At 43.2% G+C, this 22,833-nt stretch overlaps 1 protein-coding gene across 3 annotated transcripts in view; it reads left to right on the top strand.

Annotated features, from left to right (window-relative positions):
• LOC123759878 (uncharacterized) overlaps positions 1–22,833 on the top strand; it is a 33,339-nt gene that overhangs the window by 338 nt on the left and 10,168 nt on the right. The window contains exons 1-3 of one of the 3 annotated variants that reach the window (XM_045745129.2): positions 11,784–11,821; positions 16,903–17,044; positions 18,448–18,492. In XM_045745129.2, the coding sequence (XP_045601085.1) occupies positions 16,912–17,044; positions 18,448–18,492 (178 nt within the window). In that variant the 5' untranslated portion in view covers positions 11,784–11,821; positions 16,903–16,911. Of the gene's footprint in view, positions 1–11,783; positions 11,822–16,902; positions 17,045–18,447; positions 18,493–22,833 lie in introns of those variants that run through there. The other 2 variants (XM_045745127.2, XM_069318074.1) reach the window with 2 other exon arrangements.

The raw sequence follows: 22,833 nt of genomic DNA, 5'->3' as shown, positions 1-22,833 counted from the left end.
TTGGCTACACCCCACTGCACAGCAAACGTTCCTTGGCTACACCCCCACTGCACAGCAAACGTACCTTGGCAGCACCCCACTGCACAGCAAACGTACCTTGGCTACACCCCACTGCACAGCAAATGTACCATGGCTACACCTACCGCACAACATATGTACCATGTCTACACCCCACTGCACAACAAATGTACCTTGGCTACACCCCACTGCACAGCAAACGTACCTTGGCTACACCCCCACTGCACAGCAGGACTAAGGTGCTGCATCAACACTTTTGATGTTTGGACTGAGCGTGTTTACTGGGCTGTGTGAGGTTCAGTGAGGTTTCCATGGAATGTAAATTCCATATAGAAGACCGACGCTGCCACCAGAGCCTCGCCGAGACGACCCAAGACGCTTTCTGCTCTGGGAAATGAACTTAGAAAAATATTTTGTTAATCGTTTTTATTGAAGTTATGCTCGAGGTCTTTATGAGTAAGGTCTTAACTTCGCGATTATTAGACGCTGGACTCATTTGTGTTGTTGATGTCCGGTATTGCTAAAGAACACTGTGTTTACAGTGCTTCTTCCATTTACCTAGGGAACCGGTCGAATCCTAGGGAATCCTAGGGAACCCTAGGGAACCCTAGGGATTCCCTAGGAACCTAGGGAATCCATTTACATAAAGGGAACCGGTCGAATCCTAGGGAATCCTAGGGAGTCCTAGGAAATCCTAGGGAACCCTAGGGATTCCCAAGGAACCTAGGGAATCCATTTACATAAAGGGAACCGGTCGAATCCTAGGGAATCCTAGGGAATCCTAGGGAACCCTAGGGATTCCCTAGGAACCTAGGGAATCCATTTACATAAAGGGAACCGGTCGGCCGAGCGGACAGCACACTGGACTTGTGATCCTGTGGTCCTGGGTTCGATCCCGGGCGCCGGCGAGAAACAATGGGCAGAGTTTCTTTCACCCTTTGCCCCTGTTACCTAGCAGTAAAATAGGTACCTGGGTGTTAGTCAGCTGTCACGGGCTGCTTCCTGGGGGTGGAGGCCTGGTCGAGGACCGGGCCGCGGGGATACTAAAAAAAAAAAAATACCCGAAATCATCTCAAGATAACCTCAAGATACCTGGGCTGTAGGAGACTCGAACTCTGGATCCTACATGTGTGAGACCGAAGCTCTATCGACCGAGCTATTGAGCAGTCTTAATAAGAAAGTTTCCAGAAGAGTTATTGCGTAATCTTACTCAATTTTTTTTTGTATTTACAGTGGTTTCAGAGAGCAGTTATGGCACTGAATCCTCTACTAGTGCCAGTATTGCAGAGTGTCCTGAGGATCATGCCACTAAAGAGGAAGTTAAATTAGTTAACTAGGCAGCGTCTGGGATCCTCTTGGACGTAGGTTCGAACCCTTATCACGGCCCTTGTGGATTTGTTCTTTAGTTGACTAAGTTAGTCACCCTTATTTCCCCTGTTTTAAAACATGTAAATTAAAAGAGGGGGAGGGAAACGCATTTTGTATGAAGGGAAAGATGGAAGGGAAGGTGTGGATGGTGAAATGAGACAGGATAATGATAGGGAAAAGTGCAGTAGGAGGAAGGTAGGGGAGACCTGTCAGGAGAAAGCGCCAAGCCATTACGACTATATAGCACTTGGAAGGGATCAGGACAAGGATTTGGGATGGGGACGGATGGGGGAGGGGGGGAGGAAGGAATAGTGCCCAACCACTTTGACGGTCGGGGCAGCTGATGCAATTGTGTGGAATGCAGAATGACAATACTGAAGAATATGAAAGATTTAGTATTACTGAAAGGGACGAGTGAGTGAAATCTTAATTTGTGGAATGAGTGGTGTCGATAGACTATTTGAGTGGTGTCGATAGACTATTTGAGTGGTGTCGATAGACTATTTGAACGGTGTCGATAGACTATGTGAGTGCCAGATAATCGCTAATAAGAATAGTGTAAAATGTCACAGTAAAGTGATCATATGGCAGAGGAAGACCTTCAGCATCTTGAAAGGGAACAAAATGAGTGAACAGATGTGGAAGGATGAAAGATTTGAGTTAGTGACAGAGCCGCCTGGAGCAACTGCTAACACCACCCCATCATGTAGGGCTCCCGGGTTCCCTAGACAGCTGCAGTCCAGAGATCGATCCTGGGGGACCCAATTTCTCACGACTCTCCAGCTCGACATCTCTCTGACTGTGACGTCTTCACTATCAGCCATTATCTCACCAAAATCAATGATTTTGTTTCTTCAGTTATCTGTACTTGTGTCTTCATATTGTACAGTAGTTATTCGAGAGGAACAACACCAAACGCTCCCTGGAAGTCTGCGAAAATGCAGTCTGAACGCTTCGTGTATATTTGTGTTTGGTGTTGGTGTTAGGGTGTGTCTAGGAGGCGAGGTGATATCAGAGTGGGTGGGAGTGCTGATGAGTGGGGTGTGAGGGCTGATGAGTGGGGTGTGAGGACTGATGAGTGGGGTGTGAGAGCTGATGAGTGGGGCGTGGGGGCTGATGAGTGGGGTGTGAGGGCTGATGAGTTGGGTGTGAGAGCTGATGAGTGGGGTGTGAGGACTGATGAGTGGGGTGTGAGGGCTGATGAGTGGGGTGTGAGGGGCTGATGAGTGGGGTGTGGGGGCTGATGAGTGGGGTGTGAGGGCTGATGAGTGGGGTGTGAGGACTGATGAGTGGGGTGTGAGGACTGATGAGTGGGGTGTGAGAGCTGATGAGTGGGGTGTGAGGGCTGATGAGTGGGGTGTGAGAGCTGATGAGTGGGGTGTGAGGACTGATGAGTGGGGTGTGAGAGCTGATGAGTGGGGTGTGAGGACTGATAAGTAGGGTGTGAGGACTGATGAGTGGGGTGTGAGAGCTGATGAGTGGGGTGTGAGGGCTGATGAGTGGGGTGTGAGGGCTGATGAGTGCCGTACCACCTGACGTTGTGTTGTGGTGAAGGAACAGCTGACGTTTTAGACCAGCGTGCTGAGCGTGACCACAGGCCACAGCTGAGCTGCTCCTAAAGCTTCAAGCTTTTTGTTTACACAGCTAAGAACAGGTGGAGTAACCCCCCCCCCCCCCTAGAAGCTTTTCCCTGGAACACGATCCGCCAATCGGCTTTACTTCCAGGTTGCCAATTGCTGTTGAACATGGGTGAATAATTATGGATTGATTCCCAGTCAATCCTCCCCCGGATTTTTGTCTTGGAACGAGTAAGTGCGTAAGTCATTTGAGTTGTGTGTGTACTCACCTATTTGAACTCGTCTATTTGTGCTTGCGGGGGTTGAGCTCTGGCTCTTTGGTCCCGCCTCTCAACAGTTAATCAACTGATGCACAGGTTCCTGAGCCTACAGGACTCTATCATATCTACACTTGAAACTGTGTATGGAGTCAGCCTCCACCACATCACTGCCTAATGCATTCCGCCTGTTAACTACTCTGACACTGAAAAAGTTCTTTCTAACGTCCCTGTGGCTCATTTGGGTACTCAGTTTGTGTACTCACCTAGTTGTACTCACTTAGTTGTGTCTGCAGGATCGAGCATTGACTCTTGGATCCCGCCTTTCGAGCATCGGTTGTTTACAGCAATGACTCCTGTCCCATTTCTCTATCATACCTGGTTTTAAAATTATGAATAGTATTTGCTTCCACAACCTGTTCCTGAAGTGCATTCCATTTTCCCACTACTCTCACGCTAAAAGAAAACTTCCTAACATCTCTGTGACTCATCTGAGTTTCAAGCTTCCATCCATGTCTCCTCGTTCTGTTACTATTCCGTGTGAACATTTCGTCTATGTCCACTCTGTCACTCCCTCTGAGTATTTGATACGTTCCTATCATGTCTCCCCTTTCCCTTCTTCTTTCTAGTGTCGTAAGGCACAGTTCCCTCTGGCGCTCCTCATACCCCATCCCTCGTAGCTCTGGGACGAGTCTCGTTGCAAACCTCTGAACCTTTTCCATTTTCATTATATGCTTCTTCAGATGGGGACTCCATGATGAGGCGGCATACTCTAAGACTGGCCTCACGTAGGCAGTGTAAAGCGCCCTAAATGCCTCCTTACTTAGGTTTCTGAATGATGTTCTAACTTTTGCCAGTGTAGAGTACGCTGCTGTCGTTATCCTATTTATATGTGCCTCAGGAGATAGATTAGGTGTTACGTCCACACCCAGGTCTCTTTCGCGCGTCGTCACAGGTAGGCTGTTCCCCTTCATTGTGTACTGTCCCTTTGATCTCCTATCTCCTAGTCCCATTTCCATAACTTTACATTTGCTCGTGTTGAATTCTAGTAGCCATTTCTCTGACCATCTCTGCAACCTGTTCAGGTCCACTTGGACCTGAACAGGTTGCTGAATCCTGCAATCCTCATCTGTCACAACTCTTCTCATCAACTTTGCGTCATCCGCAAACATGTGTGTGTGTGTGTGTGTGTGTGTGTGTGTACTCACCTAGTTGTACTCACCTAGTTGTGTTTGCGGGGGTTGAGCTCTGGCTCTTTGGTCCCGCCTCTCAACCGTCAATCAACAGGTGTACAGATTCCTGAGCCTATCGGGCTCTGTCATATCTACACTTGAAACTGTGTATGGAGTCAGCCTCCACCACATCACCCCCTAATGCATTCCATTTGTCAACCACTCTGACACTAAAAAAGTTCTTTCTAATATCTCTGTGGCTCATTTGGGCACTCAGTTTCCACCTGTGTCCCCTTGTGCGTGTTCCCCTTGTATTAAATAGACTGTCTTTATCTACCCTATCAATCCCCTTCAGAATCTTGAATGTGGTGATCATGTCCCCCCTAACTCTTCTGTCTTCCAGCGAAGTGAGGTTTAATTCCCGTAGTCTCTCCTCGTAGCTCATACCTCTCAGCTCGGGTACTAGTCTGGTGGCAAACCTTTGAACCTTTTCCAGTTTAGTCTTATCCTTGACTAGATATGGACTCCATGCTGGGGCTGCATACTCCAGGATTGGCCTGACATATGTGGTATACAAAGTTCTGAATGATTCTTTACACAAGTTTCTGAATGCCGTTCGTATGTTGGCCAGCCTGGCATATGCCGCTGATGTTATCCGCTTGATATGTGCTGCAGGAGACAGGTCTGGCGTGATATCAACCCCCAAGTCTTTTTCCTTCTCTGACTCCTGAAGAATTTCCTCGCCCAGATGATACCTTGTATCTGGCCTCCTGCTCCCTACACCTATCTTCATTACATTACATTTGGTTGGGTTAAACTCTAACAACCATTTGTTCGACCATTCCTTCAGCTTGTCTAGGTCTTCTTGAAGCCTCAAACAGTCCTCTTCTGTTGTGGGAAGTGTGTGTGTGTGTGTGTGTGTGTGTGTGTGTGTGTGTGTGTGTGTGTGTGTGTGTGTGTGTGTGTGTGTGTGTGTGTGTGTGTGTGTGTGTGTGTGTGTGTGTGTATTTACTATTTGTGCATGCAGAATCGAGCTGTTAGCTCTTGAACCCCGCCTTTCTAATCAATCTATTTTCCTCTATTATGTCAACTTCATATATTTCTAACACACGCACATCCCCAGGAAACAGCCTGTAACATCTGTCTAATTCCCGGGTACCTATTTACTGCTATGTGAACAGGGGCATCAGAGTGAAAGAAACTCTTCCCATTTGTTTCTACCTCGGCCGAGAATCGAACCCGGTCCCGTATTACTACGTCCCCCGAGCGCTGTCCACCCAGCCGCGAGGCCCTGAGTGTATGTGCGTGTGTGTGTATGTGTGTGTAACTACTAGGCTAACACCAGATTTAAGCCGCTAGCATAAATCCGATATGTTCTCTCATGTCTCCTCACTTGAGAATGAACCGTGTAGGTTCGAAACGTTATGTAAATTTATAAGAAGTATAATACATTCTACAGTTATTTTTTATTCGTTTGGTCAATCTAGAACAAATATGACATTTGGAGAAATCCTCTTCCAATTAATTTATGAAGCAAGAGCACTAATCACAGGGATAGAAGCACTAAACAAGAAAATAATCAACACGGAATATGCAGTCATATTCAATTAAACATTTCTAAGCGAAAATCTTTATATATATATATATATATATATATATATATATATAAATATATATATATATATATATATATATATATATATATATATATATATATATATATATATATATATATATATATATATAATGTCATTAGACACAACAGCATTGTGACCATTAATAACTTTCTTTTGGATATTTTCCATTCTACACAAATATCTTATACCATCTGGAGGGTGATAAAACACTAGATCACTTGATCTTTCCATTTTGATTGTTCGACGTTTCGTCAGTAATGTGAACAGCGTCAGGAGTACACTGTGTTGCATATATACGTAAATATGTGTTCGAATATTTGATCATTGTGCGAAGTTTCCCGCTCCTTGCTGTTCTTCGCAATCCTGGAGACTTCGATGCGACCGTAAGTCAAGATCCAAATCCTCGGTTGAGTAATGACTTGAATACAATACTTCTTCTTGAGGTTATCTTGAGATGATTTCGGGACTTTAGTGTCCCCGCGGCCCGGTCCTCGACCAGGCCTCCACCCCCAGGATGCAGCCCGTGACAGCTGACTAACACCCAGGTACCTATTTACTGCTAGGTAACAGGGGCATTCAGCGTGAAAGAAACTTTGCCCATTTGTGTCTGCCTCGTGCGGGAATCGAACCCGCGCCACAGAATTACGAGTCCTGCGTGCTATCCACGAGGCCCCTTCCCTACATGTTTTGTTTATTCTTCTTGAGGTAGGTGCAGTTTGCTTGAAGGGTTAACACGAGGTATACATAACAGTATGCGTATGAATTCATGTATAAGCTATACATGTCGTTGGGAATGATATTATAACACTGCCTCTCACCAGTCCCAAAACTGGTGAGAGGTAGTGTGATAATATTATATATTATAATATAGCCACATAACTTGACCTCATAACCTTATGAGGCCAGGTCAGGTTGACTGGCCTTGAGGTCAGCTTACCGGAGCATCCTCGCTGCCAGTGTCAAGCTTGGATTCAGCTCAAGCGTCAGGAATTGGCTGACAACTGTGTACGTAAGCCGGTCAATGTAGGAGAGCTTAGTTCCTGATTGAATTTAAATCGCCGTAACAGCTATAGTACAGGAACATTCAGGACGATTCAGATCCTAGAATTACGATCAGGAACTATCTGATTCCAGGCTCTGAGAGGCGAGGAGAGATTAGACTACCTACAGGGAACTCATCAGTCTTCACTTAGGTGAGTCTGGTGGTAAGTTTGTGTACGAGAGGTTTGTAAATGTCAGGGAGTCAGTTTGATCTATGTACTGTTAAGTTCTTTCAACTGACTCTGCGCGAGGTATCTTCATTATATAATCGTGGTCTTGAGGTATGTATCGTGGTATAAACATCATTCCTGATGTTTATATAATGACGTAATTATTGATTAATGTAACTTGATGCCTAGCTACAAGTGATCAACATATTATACCGTAATTTAATTTGGTGACCTAGTTGAAAGGATCGATTGAATAGATTGATATTAATGCTTGCTACTGAGGATAGTGATTGAGACAGGTGCCTCAGTAATGGGAAAAATAGTAAATTAGTGGCAGTATTTCTCATCTGTCTCTCTCTTACTCTCCTAGTTCCTCCACCTCCTATTCCTCTCTCCCTATTCTTTCCTCTCTCCCTATTCTTTCCTCCCTCTCTCTATCCAATTTCCCGTTGTTAGGGAAATTTATAGCCTTATCGATGTCCCACTAGGCCTAACAGCGACCTATTCCAGGATGCAACCTACAACAGCTGCTTAACTCCCGGGTATCTATTTAGGTGAATAGAGGGATCAGGTGAAAGAAAACGTTTTCAACTGTCTCTCACCTCTTCGGAGATTGAAGGCAGATGGAAACCTCGTTTGTCACCGGGCGACGTAGCCCACTGGTCTACAGGACCCCTTTTGACCTCATCACCTAGGTAGTATAGCAGGGGGTGAGAGGCAGTGTGGTGAGAGGCAGGCAGTGAGAGGCAGTGTGGTGAGAGGCAGTGTGGTGAGAGGCAGTGTGGTGAGAGGCAGTGTGGTGAGAGTCAGTGGTGAGAGGCAGTGTGGTGAGAGGCAGGTGGTGAGAGGCAGTAGTGATACAGAGAGTAGACAACGCCACCCAAGCCGGGTTCAACCCTTTCACTTTTATCCTAGATTTACATGAAACCCACTTGACCCATTCTCCCCCCTCCCCCCCCCCTGACCCATCCCCCCACTTGACCCATCCCCCCTACCCACATCTGACCCATTTTTCCACCTGCCACAGTTCCCCTACCTGATCCATTGGTGCCCCCCTACCTAAGTGATGGGTATTGGAGGCCCCCTTACCCAGATAATAGGCCCCAAGCCAGATAATGGTCATGGTGGTGTATACAACCCACCAGCTTACATTAGAAGGTCTAACTAGGGATATGTAGTGAACAACTGAGCTGTAATAATAATATAATATGCAGCAATAACTGCTTGCAAAATACAAGCATTAAAGTGTCTAATTATGAGAGACTTTTAACCATGAGAAAATAGATTGCAATTGAAAAACTTTAATGTGATATATGTTGAGAGAGAGATTGGTCACCAGAGAAACTTTTCAACACGATATGTTCCAGGGTAATGAGAGAGAATACCAACATGTTTTGTTGGTATTTGAATTTGAAGTATATATTCTTCACGCAGAAAACACATCGAATTTCCACTAGGAAGTAGTGCCAACTACTTGTGGTCTTTGAGGTAATAGTTGACAAAATCAAGACTGTTAGTGAGAGAGGGATGAAAAACTTTCATGCTAGGAGGAAAAATATGCAAGAATAATGACCATTTTTGGAATGAATTAAGTAGAAGATTCAAATCAGGAACGTGATTGCACAAAGCATGACTCACTGATTGGTTGAGAGGCGGGACTAAAGAGCCAAAACTCAACCCCCCCGCAAGCACAACTAGCTGAGTACAACTAGTTGAACACAGGACGTTCAGAAATATTCAGATGATTATAACACACACGTTCAAGGAGCAGAACATGATCCTAAGATTAAACAGATCAATAAGACAAGAAAGAAAACGTGATAAAAGAGGATAGAAAGAATTGACACACATATATAAAGTAATGAATAAGTGAATATCATAAGAAAAATTGAGAAATAATACAGGAATGATATAATATTTAGGGCTAAGGAATATGGAATACTACGCCACCCCAACAAGCAGTTTGGTTTGGTGTTGGACATACAACCAATCAACCTCTGGAGGGTTGTTAAGGCCACCATAATAGCTAACTGGCCAACCAGGCAGGCGGTGAGAGGCAGGTGGTGAGAGGCAGGTGGTGAGAGGCAGCTGGTGTGTGAATGAATCACCTCTCTCACCACTATACACCACTATACATTAATCCTGGACTATACTATACGTGCTATACAAGTATACTTTAATCTCTCTCTTCCCACTCAGAGCTTCATAAGTTCACATCCCAAGAGTTTGGAAAAAAAACATAATTGAACAGCTCTTGAATTTCTCTCAAGCACATCATACACCACAAGAAAAAGAGTTCAATAGTGTTCGTATTTTCCCACTGTAGTTGCTCAGTTAAGGTAAGGAGCGAGTTACAATGACGTAAAATTAAAAGAAATGTCGAGTTGGCGAGAAACGATATTGAAATAAAACGATTTTGAATTCATTGATTAGTGCAACTTCTAAATCTAAATCTAATATATGCACAGTTTATAATTACAAATCATGTAATTATGGTGTCATTCTCAAGTAAATAGAGTACTGTAAATTTATGTAAATTAACCCAACTATAAATGTACATACATTTATGAATAAACTCCTTCAAATTCAATTTCAATAACGGCAAACGAGTTAGTTTGACAGTCCATGATAACAATCAATAACGAGTGCCAACAACGAATGAGTTACAGTGACAAACAAGTCACAGTAATTTACAAGTACCAAAAAAAAAAAAAAAGTGATTCGGGATAAAATACGAATTACCTGACGAGCGTGATACAGTTTGAACTACAATGTACCGTAACGATCAAACCAGTCGACTCGACGAGCTAATTGGAGTCATTATATGGTTATAGTTACAGAAGCGGTCAAATTGAAGCCAAGAACGGTTAGGTGTTAAGACGAATTACAGTGATGAGTAAGCTACAGTTAAGGGCTGGCTACAGTTAAGGGCGGGCTACAGTGAAGGGCAGGCTACAGTGAAGGGCGGGCTACAGTGAAGGGCAGGCTACTGTGAAGGGCAGGCTACGGTGAAGGGCGGGCTACAGTGAAGGGCAGGCTACAGTGAAGGGCAGGCTACAGTTAAGGGCTGGCTGCAGTGAAGGGCGGGCTACAGTGAAGGGCAGGCTACAGTGAAGGGCAGGCTACTGTGAAGGGCAGGCTACTGTGAAGGGCAGGCTACAGTGAAGGGCGGGCTACAGTGAAGGGCGGGCTACAGTGAAGGGCGGGCTACAGTGAAGGGCAGGCTACAGTGAAGGGCAGGCTACAGTGAAGGGCAGGCTACAGTGAAGGGCAGGCTACTGTGAAGGGCAGGCTACGGTGAAGGGCGGGCTACAGTGAAGGGCAGGCTACAGTGAAGGGCAGGCTACAGTGAAGGGCGGGCTACAGTGAAGGGCGGGCTACAGTGAAGGGCAGGCTACAGTGAAGGGCAGGCTACAGTGAAGGGCAGGCTACAGTGAAGGGCATGTGCGTATTGTGTGTGTTTATGTGCGTGTGTACTCACCTAGTTGTGCTTGCGGGGGTTGAGCTTCGGCTCTTTGGTCCCACCTCTCAACCCATCAATCTACTGGTTAAACAAGTTCCTGGGGTTATTGCGCTCTTTCATATCAACTTTTGAAACTGTGAATATATGTGTGTTGCGTGTGTATGTACACATAGTAACACATAGTACATAGTACACAGTGCAACACACATGCAGAGACACATATATATGTGTGTTACTATGTATATCTTGATGTGTGTGTATCTATGTGTTTATGTGCGTGTGTACTCACATATTTTTGATCAGGGGAAACTGTGGTTCAGCTCCAGGGCCCCGCCTTCCAACGTTCAATCAATCTCACTTCTACGTGCTTCTCAATCCCTTTGAAACCCTCATTTCTACCTATAAATCTACTAGGTGGGGTCCCCGGCGGTGCCCGGGTCGCCCTAGGGACCCCAGATATATCTCTGCTTCTCTCTATCTCTCTTTTCTCTTTCTTTCTGTCTCTATCTCTGCCTCAATATTTTCTTACATTCTCTATAACATCTATACAGCTCATTTGCATATGCAATTGCAATACCCACTGACGCCTAACAGCTGAATGGACAGCGCTCCGGATTCGTAGTCCTGAGGTTCAGGGTTCGCTCCCCGGTGGAGGTGGAGACAAATGGACAAAATGTTTCTTTCACCCTGATTCCCCTATTAACTAGCAGTAAATAGGTACTTGGGAGTTAAACAGCTGCTACGAGGGTGAGTAACAAAAAAGGGGCCCTAGTCGAGGACCGGGCCGCGGGGACGCTAAGCCCCGAAATCATCTCAAGATAACCTCTCAAGATAACCTCAAGATGACCCATTGATCAGAACCTTCCCATGTTAAACAGGTTATATCTCTACACGCCTCTTAGAACTTTATTCTGGGGTTCTAAAAACAAGACCTTTTGCTCTGTGAAATACATTTATCGAGCGCTTTTTCTGACCCCAAGCGACTTGTTTTGGAGTGGATGTGCGTTCGTGGTGCCTCCACCCGCTGCGTCACCGAGGGTATAAAAGGGGCGTGCAGCAGCCGGAGGCCCACAGTCTGTGAGTGCGCGTGGTGGCAGCCGGAATACCTCGCCACGCAGGTATGCTGTGTTGGTGTACTTACGGTGATTCCTTGCCTCCTAGTGTGTTCAGTGGTTACATTATGCAGATATAGAAATATATATATATATATATATATATATATATATATATATATATATATACAGAAAACATAAAAATATATATAGTGCAATTGTAGGGACCCATAAGTCTCGGAGAAGAGAATAAAGAGTATTCAGAGAAAAACTTGCTGTTTGTCTCTAAAAATGGTTATATATATATATATATATATATATATATATATATATATATATATATATATATATATATATATATATATATATATATATATAATATGCGAACAAGGCTGAATGGTTCCCAGGACTATATGCAACTATATGTTGGTCGAGCGGTTAAGGGATCCTGTACGCCAGCAGAGTGCTCTTGGTAGTATGGGTTCGAGTCACTTCTGGGGTGTGAGTTTTAAGTTATATATATATATATATATATATATATATATATATATATATATATATATATATATATATATATATTAGTATATTTTGGTAGCAGTCTTTCCTGTAGACATATATTATTAAATATGACCGAAAAAGTAAGATTAATAATTCTAACACGAATTTTCTCAATCTTTCAAATTCGTGTTAGAATTATTAATCTTACTTTTTCGGTCATATTTAATAATATATATATATATATATATATATATATATATATATATATATATATATATATATATATATATATAATATATAATATATAATATATATATATGTATATATATATATATATATATATATATATATATATATATATATATATATATATATATATATATATATATATATATGCGAACAAGCTTGAATGGTCCCCAAGCATATATGCAACTGAAAACTCCACACCCCAGAGGGATTCGAACCCAGACAACCAGGAGCACAATGGGAGAACCCAGACAGCCATGAGAACCCTGGCTGTCTGGGTTCGAATCCTTCTGGAGTGTGAAGTTTTCAGTTGCATTTATATATATAAATATATATAATATCATCAGGACGAATGAGGGGTTGCCATTGACAAGCCGCCAGCTTCCTGTCCACGTCAAGGCCACCAGAAAGATGGTGGCCCTCAGGTGCCACTGTTCATAAGAATGAAAGGCACTGGTGGAGGGTGAGAGGCACTGGTGCCTAGACACTGGGCAGTTGATAGCAGGTTTGGAAGGAGTGATAGCGCTAAGCTCAAAAACCGGTTTAACCTGTGACTGCTCTGAGCTGGTGTACCGGAACGACCTGATATCTTGTTCCCTGTACACTTGTACACATGATCACTTTTGTACTAGACAAGCAGGAAGCAGCAGGTCGTCATTGCATTGGACGACCGATGACTGGAGAAGCAGGGGACCAAGCGCTGTAGTCCGACCTTTTATAAACATAATGGGCAAGTACATGTTCACAGTCTTGACAGCTTTCAGCACCGCTGCTTGACGGTTCTGGCTCTAAGCTGGAGACCCCGGTCAACTGGCTTGCTGGCTTGACAGTTCTGGCTCTAAGCTGGGGACCTCGGTCAATAATCTTGACAGTTCTGGCTCTAAGCTGGGGACCTCGGTCAATAATCTTGACAGTTCTGGCTCTAAGCTGGGGACCTCGGTCAATAATCTTGACGGTTCTGGCTCTAAGCTGGGGACCTCGGTCAACAAGCTTGACAGTTCTGACTCTAAGCTGGGAACCTCGGTCAACAAGCTTGACAGTTCTGACTCTAAGCTGGGAACCTCGGTCAACAAGCTTGACGGTTCTGGCTCTAAGCTGGGGACCTCGGTCAACGAGCTTGACAGTTCTGGCTCTAAGCTGGGGACCTCGGTCAACGAGCTTGACAGTTCTAGCTCTAAGTTGCGGACCTCGGTCAACAAGCTTGACAGTTCTGGCTCTAAGCTGCGGACCTCGGTCAACAAGCTTGACAGCTTCGTTATAAAGTTGCTCCAATTACCAAAATGATGGCGATCGCCTCTCCGCTCCCGTAATGACTATTGACAGCGGGAGTTTTAATTTACAACAAATAATTACTATTCTGTCAAAAGCAAGAACTGTCGCATGTCCATACCTCAATTTGGGCAAAATAAATATTTGATATGCAAACAACTTTCAGAAATTATTTTTGTTTACATAGAAACACAATAAAGACTAAATCTAAACATAGTTATTTTTACGTAACAGAGAGGCGAGTATATCTATATTTCTCAATATCTGTGTCTAGTCGTGTTGTTATATGTAGTAGAAACTGGTTCCACTTATGGGAGAGGCTGGGGTGACCAATCCCCTCCCTCCTCTCACCCCCCTTAGCCTATAATTGGTCATTTGTGTTGACATTTTTTGAGTTCAATGTTTAACCCCGAACAGGGGTTCGGATCACGGCTGAAATGAGGCTATTAATGCTAATGAAGCGATTAGGAGCAGTGGAGAGAGAGAGAGAGTATTGCTTAACCTTTAGCCCAACACTTAAATAATTAAGGCGGCAGCCAAGCGAGGTGCTCTGTGTGTCTGATCTTCCCCGTCATCTTAAGTCTACTATCTAAGTGATAATTCACGAACGTTCACAGGATAAGAGCTCCATTTCTCCAGAATGTCAGCAGAAGCTAATCCAAGAGGAATCCCTCTATATCAATACAATAAAAAGTCTTATCTGTTCAGAGAGGCCAGAGGTCTTGGGCTAGCCTCACCTGACTTTGCAACTTGAAACATGAGTGGTATGGGAGTGGCATGGGCTAGTTGGGGTCGGTCTAAGTGCCACTGTTTACAAAATATCGGCATCTTTATCGACCCTCTCTGCGATTTTCATGAATACTGAAATGAAATCGCTGATGTGTTTTCCGTAGATTGTAAGCAGTTTTCAAATTTCTCCATAGTCCAGTATTAAAATTAGAGAGAAAGAGAGAGAGAGAGAGAGAGAGAGAGAGAGAGAGAGAGAGAGAGAGAGAGAGAGAGAGAGAGAGAGAGAGAGAGAGAGAGAGAGAGAGAGAGAGACCCGGGTGCAGCCGGGTAAACCACTGAGTTTCATATATCTATAACAACAAATGGAAATATCTGTCATTCTGTCTGTCGTTAGAGAGACATGCCTCTAACCGTCAAGGTTAGAGGCATGTCAGTTGAGGAAAACTTCCCCCAGTTTTCTCAGTAATTCCTGTTGGGTGTGTGTCCAACATCGAAGGGTCGGAATTGGCTTCACGGAAAAGAGTGCCACGTGGCTCTATAACAATGACACAAGTGGCTTTATAACTGACACAAGTGGCTTTATAACTGACACAAGTTGCCTCTGTGGCAACCTTCAGAGGCAAGGGAAGGGAAAGCAAGATAACTGCTGTACTAGCAAGATGGCGTCACCTGGGGTCCACATCTTTGCTCTCATTATACCATTCATGAGAGTGGGCAATGAGAATGGTCCATTATAATGGTCTATGAGAATGGTTCGTTCTTAATGGTTCAACCGTTTTATCTCTTCCAATTGTTCCTATTGTGGGGTAGACATTACGCCTTAACAACCTGCTTAATCGAATCACTATTATCAACTAACATTACATTTCTTATCCTTTCTAGTGTGGTTCCAATTTGAAAAGTATAACTCAAGATTCCTCTGAATCAATATGCTTGTGAGACAGGTATATACACTCAGAAAATCTTCCCCATCAGACCAAACTTACCCATTTGTTCTTCTGATTGTCATTTGCCTTTCCTGTTCTTGGGTGGTGGCTGCGTCCTAACCTCACCTTCCCGACGTCCTGTGGTTAAGTCAATCATCTGGCTGGTCTGATGCCTCTTGGGGGAGTTATGAGCCCAAACGTATTGCCTTTCCGGCTCGTTAACGGGGGAGGGGAAGGGGGTGAGGTTGGTGCCCCAGAGGCACAGGGAAACAGACCTTAAGTCCTCGCTACATAGGTACGAGTAGAGGGCGGCCAGTGTGGCAGCAATGTGTTCCGAGGTTAAGTCTGTTATCTTGCATTGACTTGGCATCTTGCATTGACTTGGCATCTTGCATTGACTTGGCATCTTGCATTGACTTGGCATCAGCTCTAGAATTACCAAAACAACTTTCAGTGTTGTGTTTGTCTTTGATGGCAAAACAAACGGTGATTGTGAAGTGTTTCTTTAGTTCGTAAGACACAAGAAAATACACAGTTTTTATGTCATATCTTTTTTTTTTTTTTCGTTTGTAATGTTATTGTTTAGTTGACCAAACCACACGCTAGAAAGTGAAGGGACGACGACGTTTCGGTCCGTCCTGGACAATTCTCAAGTCACAATCGACTTGAGAATGGTCCAGGACGGACCGAAACGTCGTCGTCCCTTCACTTTCTAGTGTGTGGTCTGGTCAACACATTTCAATCACGTTATTGTGACTCCTCGTCTGCATATTGTTTAGTTATTGATAGCCATATTAAGTAAAGCTATAACTCCTGTCCACCAGTTATATGGAAATATATATGTCTGCTTTAACAATGTCTTAGTACATCTGCCACATCCACCTTCCTCATGGTTTTCACATTATATAACCACTCGTATATGCTATCCATGTGCATGGATGTACATCACTGTACACTAATGTACATCAACATCTCATAATCTGTGCTGATATCTGTTAAACTCTTCATCTGCCATCACTGGTGGTGATCTCACACACACACTGTTGACGACTTGTGGGATCCAATTCTCCATTATCAGTGTAACCAACCACTTGATCTGAACGGTAGAGCGACGGTCTCGCTTCATGTAGGTCAGCGTTCAATCCCCGACCATCTAAGTGGCTGGCCGCCATTCCTTCCCTCCAGTCCCATCCCAAATCCCCACCTCCATTATCAGTACTCTTTCACACAGGGGGATAAACACCTTTTTTTTACATAAGAACATAAGAACAAGGTAACTGCAGAAGGTCTATTGGCCCATACGAGGCAACTTTTATTTATAACCACCCAATCCCACTCATATACATGTTCAACCCACGCTTGAAACAATCGAGGGACCCCACCTCCACCATGTTACGCGGTAATTTCCTAGCCACTAGGGAAATTCCTGGTAGAATTGTGGCATCTAATGTTCACACGGACGATGTCTCCTTGTTGCAGAAGCAAGCAATGATGCAGAGCGGTTTGTTACTCTTGCTGTTGACGGCTGTGGCTGGGTCCGCCACCGCCTGCAAGTACTGGTGCAAGATTCCGGACTCCAGCTCCTATGAGTGTTGTGATGAGGGGAACCACACGCATGAAGGTGAGTCCTATCTCCTTGCATTTGTTTTTTTATATGCTGGGGTTTAAACAATGTGCTTTTCACAGTGATTTTATGTTCATTGAGCTGCCATTACCTAAAGTCTATCCCCATACAAACATTGCAGTCTTGGTAATAAATTATTTTCATGCTGCGTATGTTGACTGCTCCATATGGACGCTAGAGATAATAATAATAAAAACACAAACAGTTCTTCTGGGACTTTTTTCCCAGTAGTGGAAGAAATAGTTCATGTCATGCTCATCGTTGCAACATCAGATAAGGAGAAAGCCCGCTTCAACGCAGTGCATGCCCCCCATGCATGGGAATTTTTTTGGCAGTACCCATGTCTGCCAAATGCACACGTCTAGATCCAGAGGCCCTCCATGTAACAGTGGCCCTCTACCTTGGAGCCCCAATTCACACTAAATACAAGTGTATTTGCAACAAGGTGGTAGCAGAGCAATATAGACACTGCGGGAGCTCCAAGGACTGGCACGCAAGACACAATGAAGTTAACGACATCATCTTGAGAAGCCTTGGCTCAGCTCAGTGCCCAGCAGAGAGAGAACCTCGCACACTAACAGCCCAAAACCGAGACGATCCCGCGCTTAGCACCGATGGCATCACAATATTCCCCTGGAAAAGGGGCAAACAGCTGTTGTTGGACAACACATGTTTATGTATGTATATATATATATATATATATATATATATATATATATATATATATATATATATATATATATATATATATATATATATATATATATATATATATGAGATGCGTGTCGGTTATTGAAAATGACCCAATGAGTCTAGCACGAATCTTCTATATAGTTTTTGTATCTTCCTGGGAAGTTAAAAAAAATAACAAACTAAAGTGTGTTATTTTTGCCAATATATAAACCATACATAATGAAGCGAGATGAAGTGTTAGCAAGTCTTAGGAATTGGGCAATCTTGCTGTAGATTCTCAATGGTCGGACGGGGAATATAGTCGTTAAGCCGGTCAGAGTGTGCTGAGTAAAGGTCACCACATGATAGGTCATAACGTCCTAGGATGATACATCACCAGGTAACTGAATAACACCCAGTTAGACTGAAGGAAGCCCTGTCACTAACCACACTGTAGTAATCATGTCTATAAACAGGACAAACGGTGGTTTTCCGATGGCTGTACTCAGCACCTGTGATGTATAACAACATTAGGTCTTTTAGTAAAGTGCTTTCTAAAATAAAGTGTCATTTGGAAGTTCATTGGTGAGCTTGGGTTGAGGGGAGGCTCGACCCAAGAATTCTTTCTGCAGAGCTCTTTCCTACAGCTTTCTTACTCAATTTATCTTCAGAGCTCCAAGATAGAAAGCATTTCTCATTCTGTATTAAACAGCCACACTTTTTTCCAGAAAAAAATGGCGAAAATGAAGCAGCAGCAGCAGCACTTACAAGTGGTAAGATGAAGCAAATGTTAACATCCTGCATGACACTCTAGCTCATTTCTATTCCAGCACTCATACTATCGCAGCGTGCATGCTATTGAACTGCTGCAAGCTATTCCAGTAAGCATGCAGGCGATGAATCACAATAACGTGGCTGAAGTATGTTGACCAGACCACACACTAGAAGTTGAAGGGACGACGACGTTTCGGTCCGTCCTGGACGACTTGAGAATGGTCCAGGACAGACCGAAACGTCGTCGTCCCTTCAACTTCTAGTGTGTGGTCTGGTCAACATACTCCAGTAAGCATGTTGGGGGATTCTGGGGAAAGCAATATGCAGCACCGAGTATATCATACACTTTGCAGGACAGAAAACCCTTGACCATAATGGCAAGAGCATCGGGATATTAGTTTGATGTACACACGAATGAAACATTCTCTTTACTGGGTATGTCAATTATATCAGCGAAAACTGTGAGCTCTTAACTTGACATAAAAGTATTCTGTAACAGTGAATACATTATGCTCTTTGTTAATTATAAAACTAGAAGGTAACAAGAGAGAGAGCATCTATTGGTCTATAAGAAGTAGCTCCTATTTATATCCACACAGCCACATTCATATATATATATATATATATATATATATATATATATATATATATATATATATATATATATATATATATACATATATATATATATATATATATATATATATATATATATATATATATATATATATATATATATATATATATATGTCTATCCTACGCTTGAAACAATCAATTGTTCCCATATCTATTATGTTCCCCTCTCTTAAAGTGCCCCATAGATCAGCTACTACTATTTCCAAACCAGTATTTTCCCCAGATCATTCCTGTATCCACACATATCCAATTTATGCTCTTGAACAAGTAGCAAACAATGAACAGAGAACGTTCTTGAGAAGAACAAACGGGGGACGAGAGGAGTGTGTATATCACGTGATATACACCTTATACACGTGTGTATATCACGTGATGCTGTAACTGTCACCCATATACCAGATATCTAACGCCAATGACTATAGCGAATATCTTGAGATATCACCCGTCAGTGGTAAGACATAAATAAAGGTACGGATATAATACAAATTTCTATAAAGACTTCTCGTTTTATTGCGATTTTGTGTATTTACTATTCTAGCTCATCAGTACATCAACTAATCAACATCCTAAGAGTCATTTATATTCAAGAAATCCTAAACAACGTCGCTTGAAACAACATTAAAACAATAATTACATTTATAATTGTTTTTTTTAGCAAATTGCATTTAAGAACTCATCCATGAAATCGCAAATTAGCTGGAACTTCAATTAGTTACAATTATAAGTCTTGGCATCGTTTGCAAAGTTGGTCATATTTGCCGTGTGTGAACTTTGCATACAAAAATGTAATTCCTATTTGACTCTTTTTGTACCAGGTGAATTTTAATGTGAACTCTCTGTTCTGGGACTTGGCATGTGGGTAATTTGTTCTGGTTGAACTTTGAACGTAATGGTGAACATTTTTTAACTTGGTATTTGGGATTAAGGCTCATCAACCCCTGGGGCCAGATTCACGAAAGCACTTACGCTAACCCTTACGAACGTGTACATCTTTTCTCAATCTTTGACGGCTTTGGTTACATTTATTAAACTGTTTACAAGCATTAAAACTTGCCAATCAACTGTTGTTATTGTTATAAACAGCCTCCTGGTGCTTCGGAGCTCATTAACTGTTTAATAAGTGGAAGCAAAGCCGCTAAAGATTGAGAAAAGATGTACAGGTTCGTAAGTGCTTTCGTGAATCTGGCCCCAGGAGGGTAATTAAGGTCAATAGCTTTACTGATTAAACAGAAAGTGTGCGTTACTGACCAAACAGAAAGTATACTTTACTTTTGAACATTATTCTGGAATAAAGTGAATTATCAGTGTATATTCACCGAAAACCAGGTGTACACCTCCCTCTGTGTACATGTTCAGTGAGCCTTCTTTATGTCTCTGGTTCAGGGGCCTTCAGGACGGCCCCTAATACTCCAGGTGTACAGAATGGGTCTCTAATGCTTTTGGTGTACATAGCGGGTCCCTGTAATCCTCTTGTTACCTAGGATGGGTCTCTGGCACTCTTGGTGCATAGGGTTGATCCCTGTTACTCTTGTTATACAAGAACATTTTTAAGCTAAGCAATTTTTTAATGAAATTGTCTAGAAAATTAAGTCGTAAAAGCTACTCTAACCCAAAATTTTCCCCTCTCCCTTCTCCCACACCTCTCTCCCCTCTCCCACACCTCTCTCCCCTCTCCCACACCTCTCCCCTCTCCCACACCTCTCTCCCCTCTCCCACACCTCTTCCCTCTCCCTCTCCTAATCATCTCCTCGCGATCATCCTTCATAAGATAACTACATGATGTTCTGTTCCTTCACTTAACATTACCCTTCAAGCCAGTCCGTTCGCCCGATCGAAAAGGTTTTCCAAACGTCAAATTTCCAGCGCTTTGACCGAGTTTTCCAGCGCTTTGACCGAGTTTTCCAGCGCTTTGACCGAGTTTTCCAGCGGTTTGACAGAGTTTTCCAGCGCTTTGACCGAGTTTTAGAGCGCTTTGACGGAGTTTTCCAGCGGTTTGACGGAGTTCTCCAGCGCTTTGACCGAGTTTTCCAGCGCTTTGACCGAGTTTTCCAGCGCTTTGACCGAGTTTTAGAGCGCTTTGACCGAGTTTTAGAGCGCTTTGACCGAGTTTTCCAGCGCTTTGACCGAGTTTTCCAGCGCTTTGACCGAGTTTTCCAGCGGTTTGACCGAGTTTTCCAGCGGTTTGACCGAGTTTTCCAGCGCTCTGACCGAGTTTTCCAGCGCTTTGACCGAGTTTTCCAGCGCTTTGACCGAGTTTTCCAGCGCTTTGACCGAGTTTTCCAGCGGTTTGACCGAGTTTTCCAGCGCTTTGACCGAGTTTTCCAGCGCTTTGACCGAGTTTTCCAGCGCTTTGACCGAGTTTTCCAGCGCTTTGACCGAGTTTTCCAGCGCTTTGACCGAGTTTTCCAGCGCTTTGACCGAGTTTTAGAGCGCTTTGACCGAGTTTTCCAGCGCCTTGACCGAGGCATAGGCGTACGAACCCTTGGAAAACTCGCGTAATCCAACATGACCGATGTTCGTTTGTTTAATAATTCGTACAGAAACAAATTCCGCGGAAGTGTCAATTTTTTGGACACCGTATTTTTCGATAGCGTCTAAATTGATACGCATTTGTAGTCCTATAAACGTGTAATAAAATGCTTCTATTATCATTTTAGTAAACTGATGTCTCAATACATTGATGTCTCGGTAAATTGATGTCTCGGTAAATTGATGTCTCGGTAAATTGATGTCTCGATAAATTGATGTCTCGGTAAATTGATGTCTCGGTAAATTGATGTCTCGGTAAATTGATGTTTCGGTAAATTTAAGTTTCGGTAAATTGATGTCTCGGTAAATTGATGTCTCGGTAAATTGATGTCTCGGTAAATTGATGTCTCGATAAATTGATGTCTCGGTAAATTGATGTCTCGGTAAATTGATGTCTCGGTACATTGATGTCTCGATAAATTGATGTTTCGGTAAATTTAAGTTTCGGTAAATTGCGATTTATTTTCTCCCTGGACAGTAGAGCGACGATCTCGCTTCATGCAGGTCGGCGTTCAATCCCCGACCGTTCAGGTGGTTGGGCACCATTCCTTCCCCCCCGTCCCATCCCAAATCCTTATCCTGACCCCCTTCCCAGTGCTAAATAGCCGTAATGGCTTGGCGCTTTCCCCCCCTGATAATTCCCTTCCTTGTCTTATCCTCTGTTATTGATATAAAGACGAAAATTGGTTTTATTCTATGCTAATTGTCACAACCTAGACACCCAAAATACCTGACTCACACACACACACACACACACACACACACACACACACACACACACACACACACACACACACACACACACAAAACTTCATAAAATGTTAAGTTTGCTTTTCGTCAGCTTGAAATATACATCTTTTATTTTTTAACATAAACATGAACATATTTCCCAATTTCAACTTTTTATAAAACTTGAGTCGTCTTTTCCTACTCAAGCAGTCATTGTGAAGAAAATTTACCGCTCTCGTTTTGACTCTTAGAAACTTCAGGCTAGATTTTGAATCCAAATATTATTTTTTGTAATGGAGAAAAGACGTCAGTTTTTTTTTAAACATTGGAACTTACAATTCGATTCGAGGCGTTTTTGACTCAAGAAGACATGACTTAAACATCGTGAGACATGAGGTGGACTTGGCACGTCACCTAGGAGGAGGATACGTGTCTCAAACATACAT

This window comes from Procambarus clarkii, chromosome 8 (assembly GCF_040958095.1).
Source record: "Procambarus clarkii isolate CNS0578487 chromosome 8, FALCON_Pclarkii_2.0, whole genome shotgun sequence".
Classification (NCBI taxonomy): domain Eukaryota; kingdom Metazoa; phylum Arthropoda; class Malacostraca; order Decapoda; family Cambaridae; genus Procambarus; species Procambarus clarkii.
The sequence above is the reverse complement of the archived record's forward strand: the minus strand, read 5'-3'. Positions and strand labels throughout refer to the sequence as shown.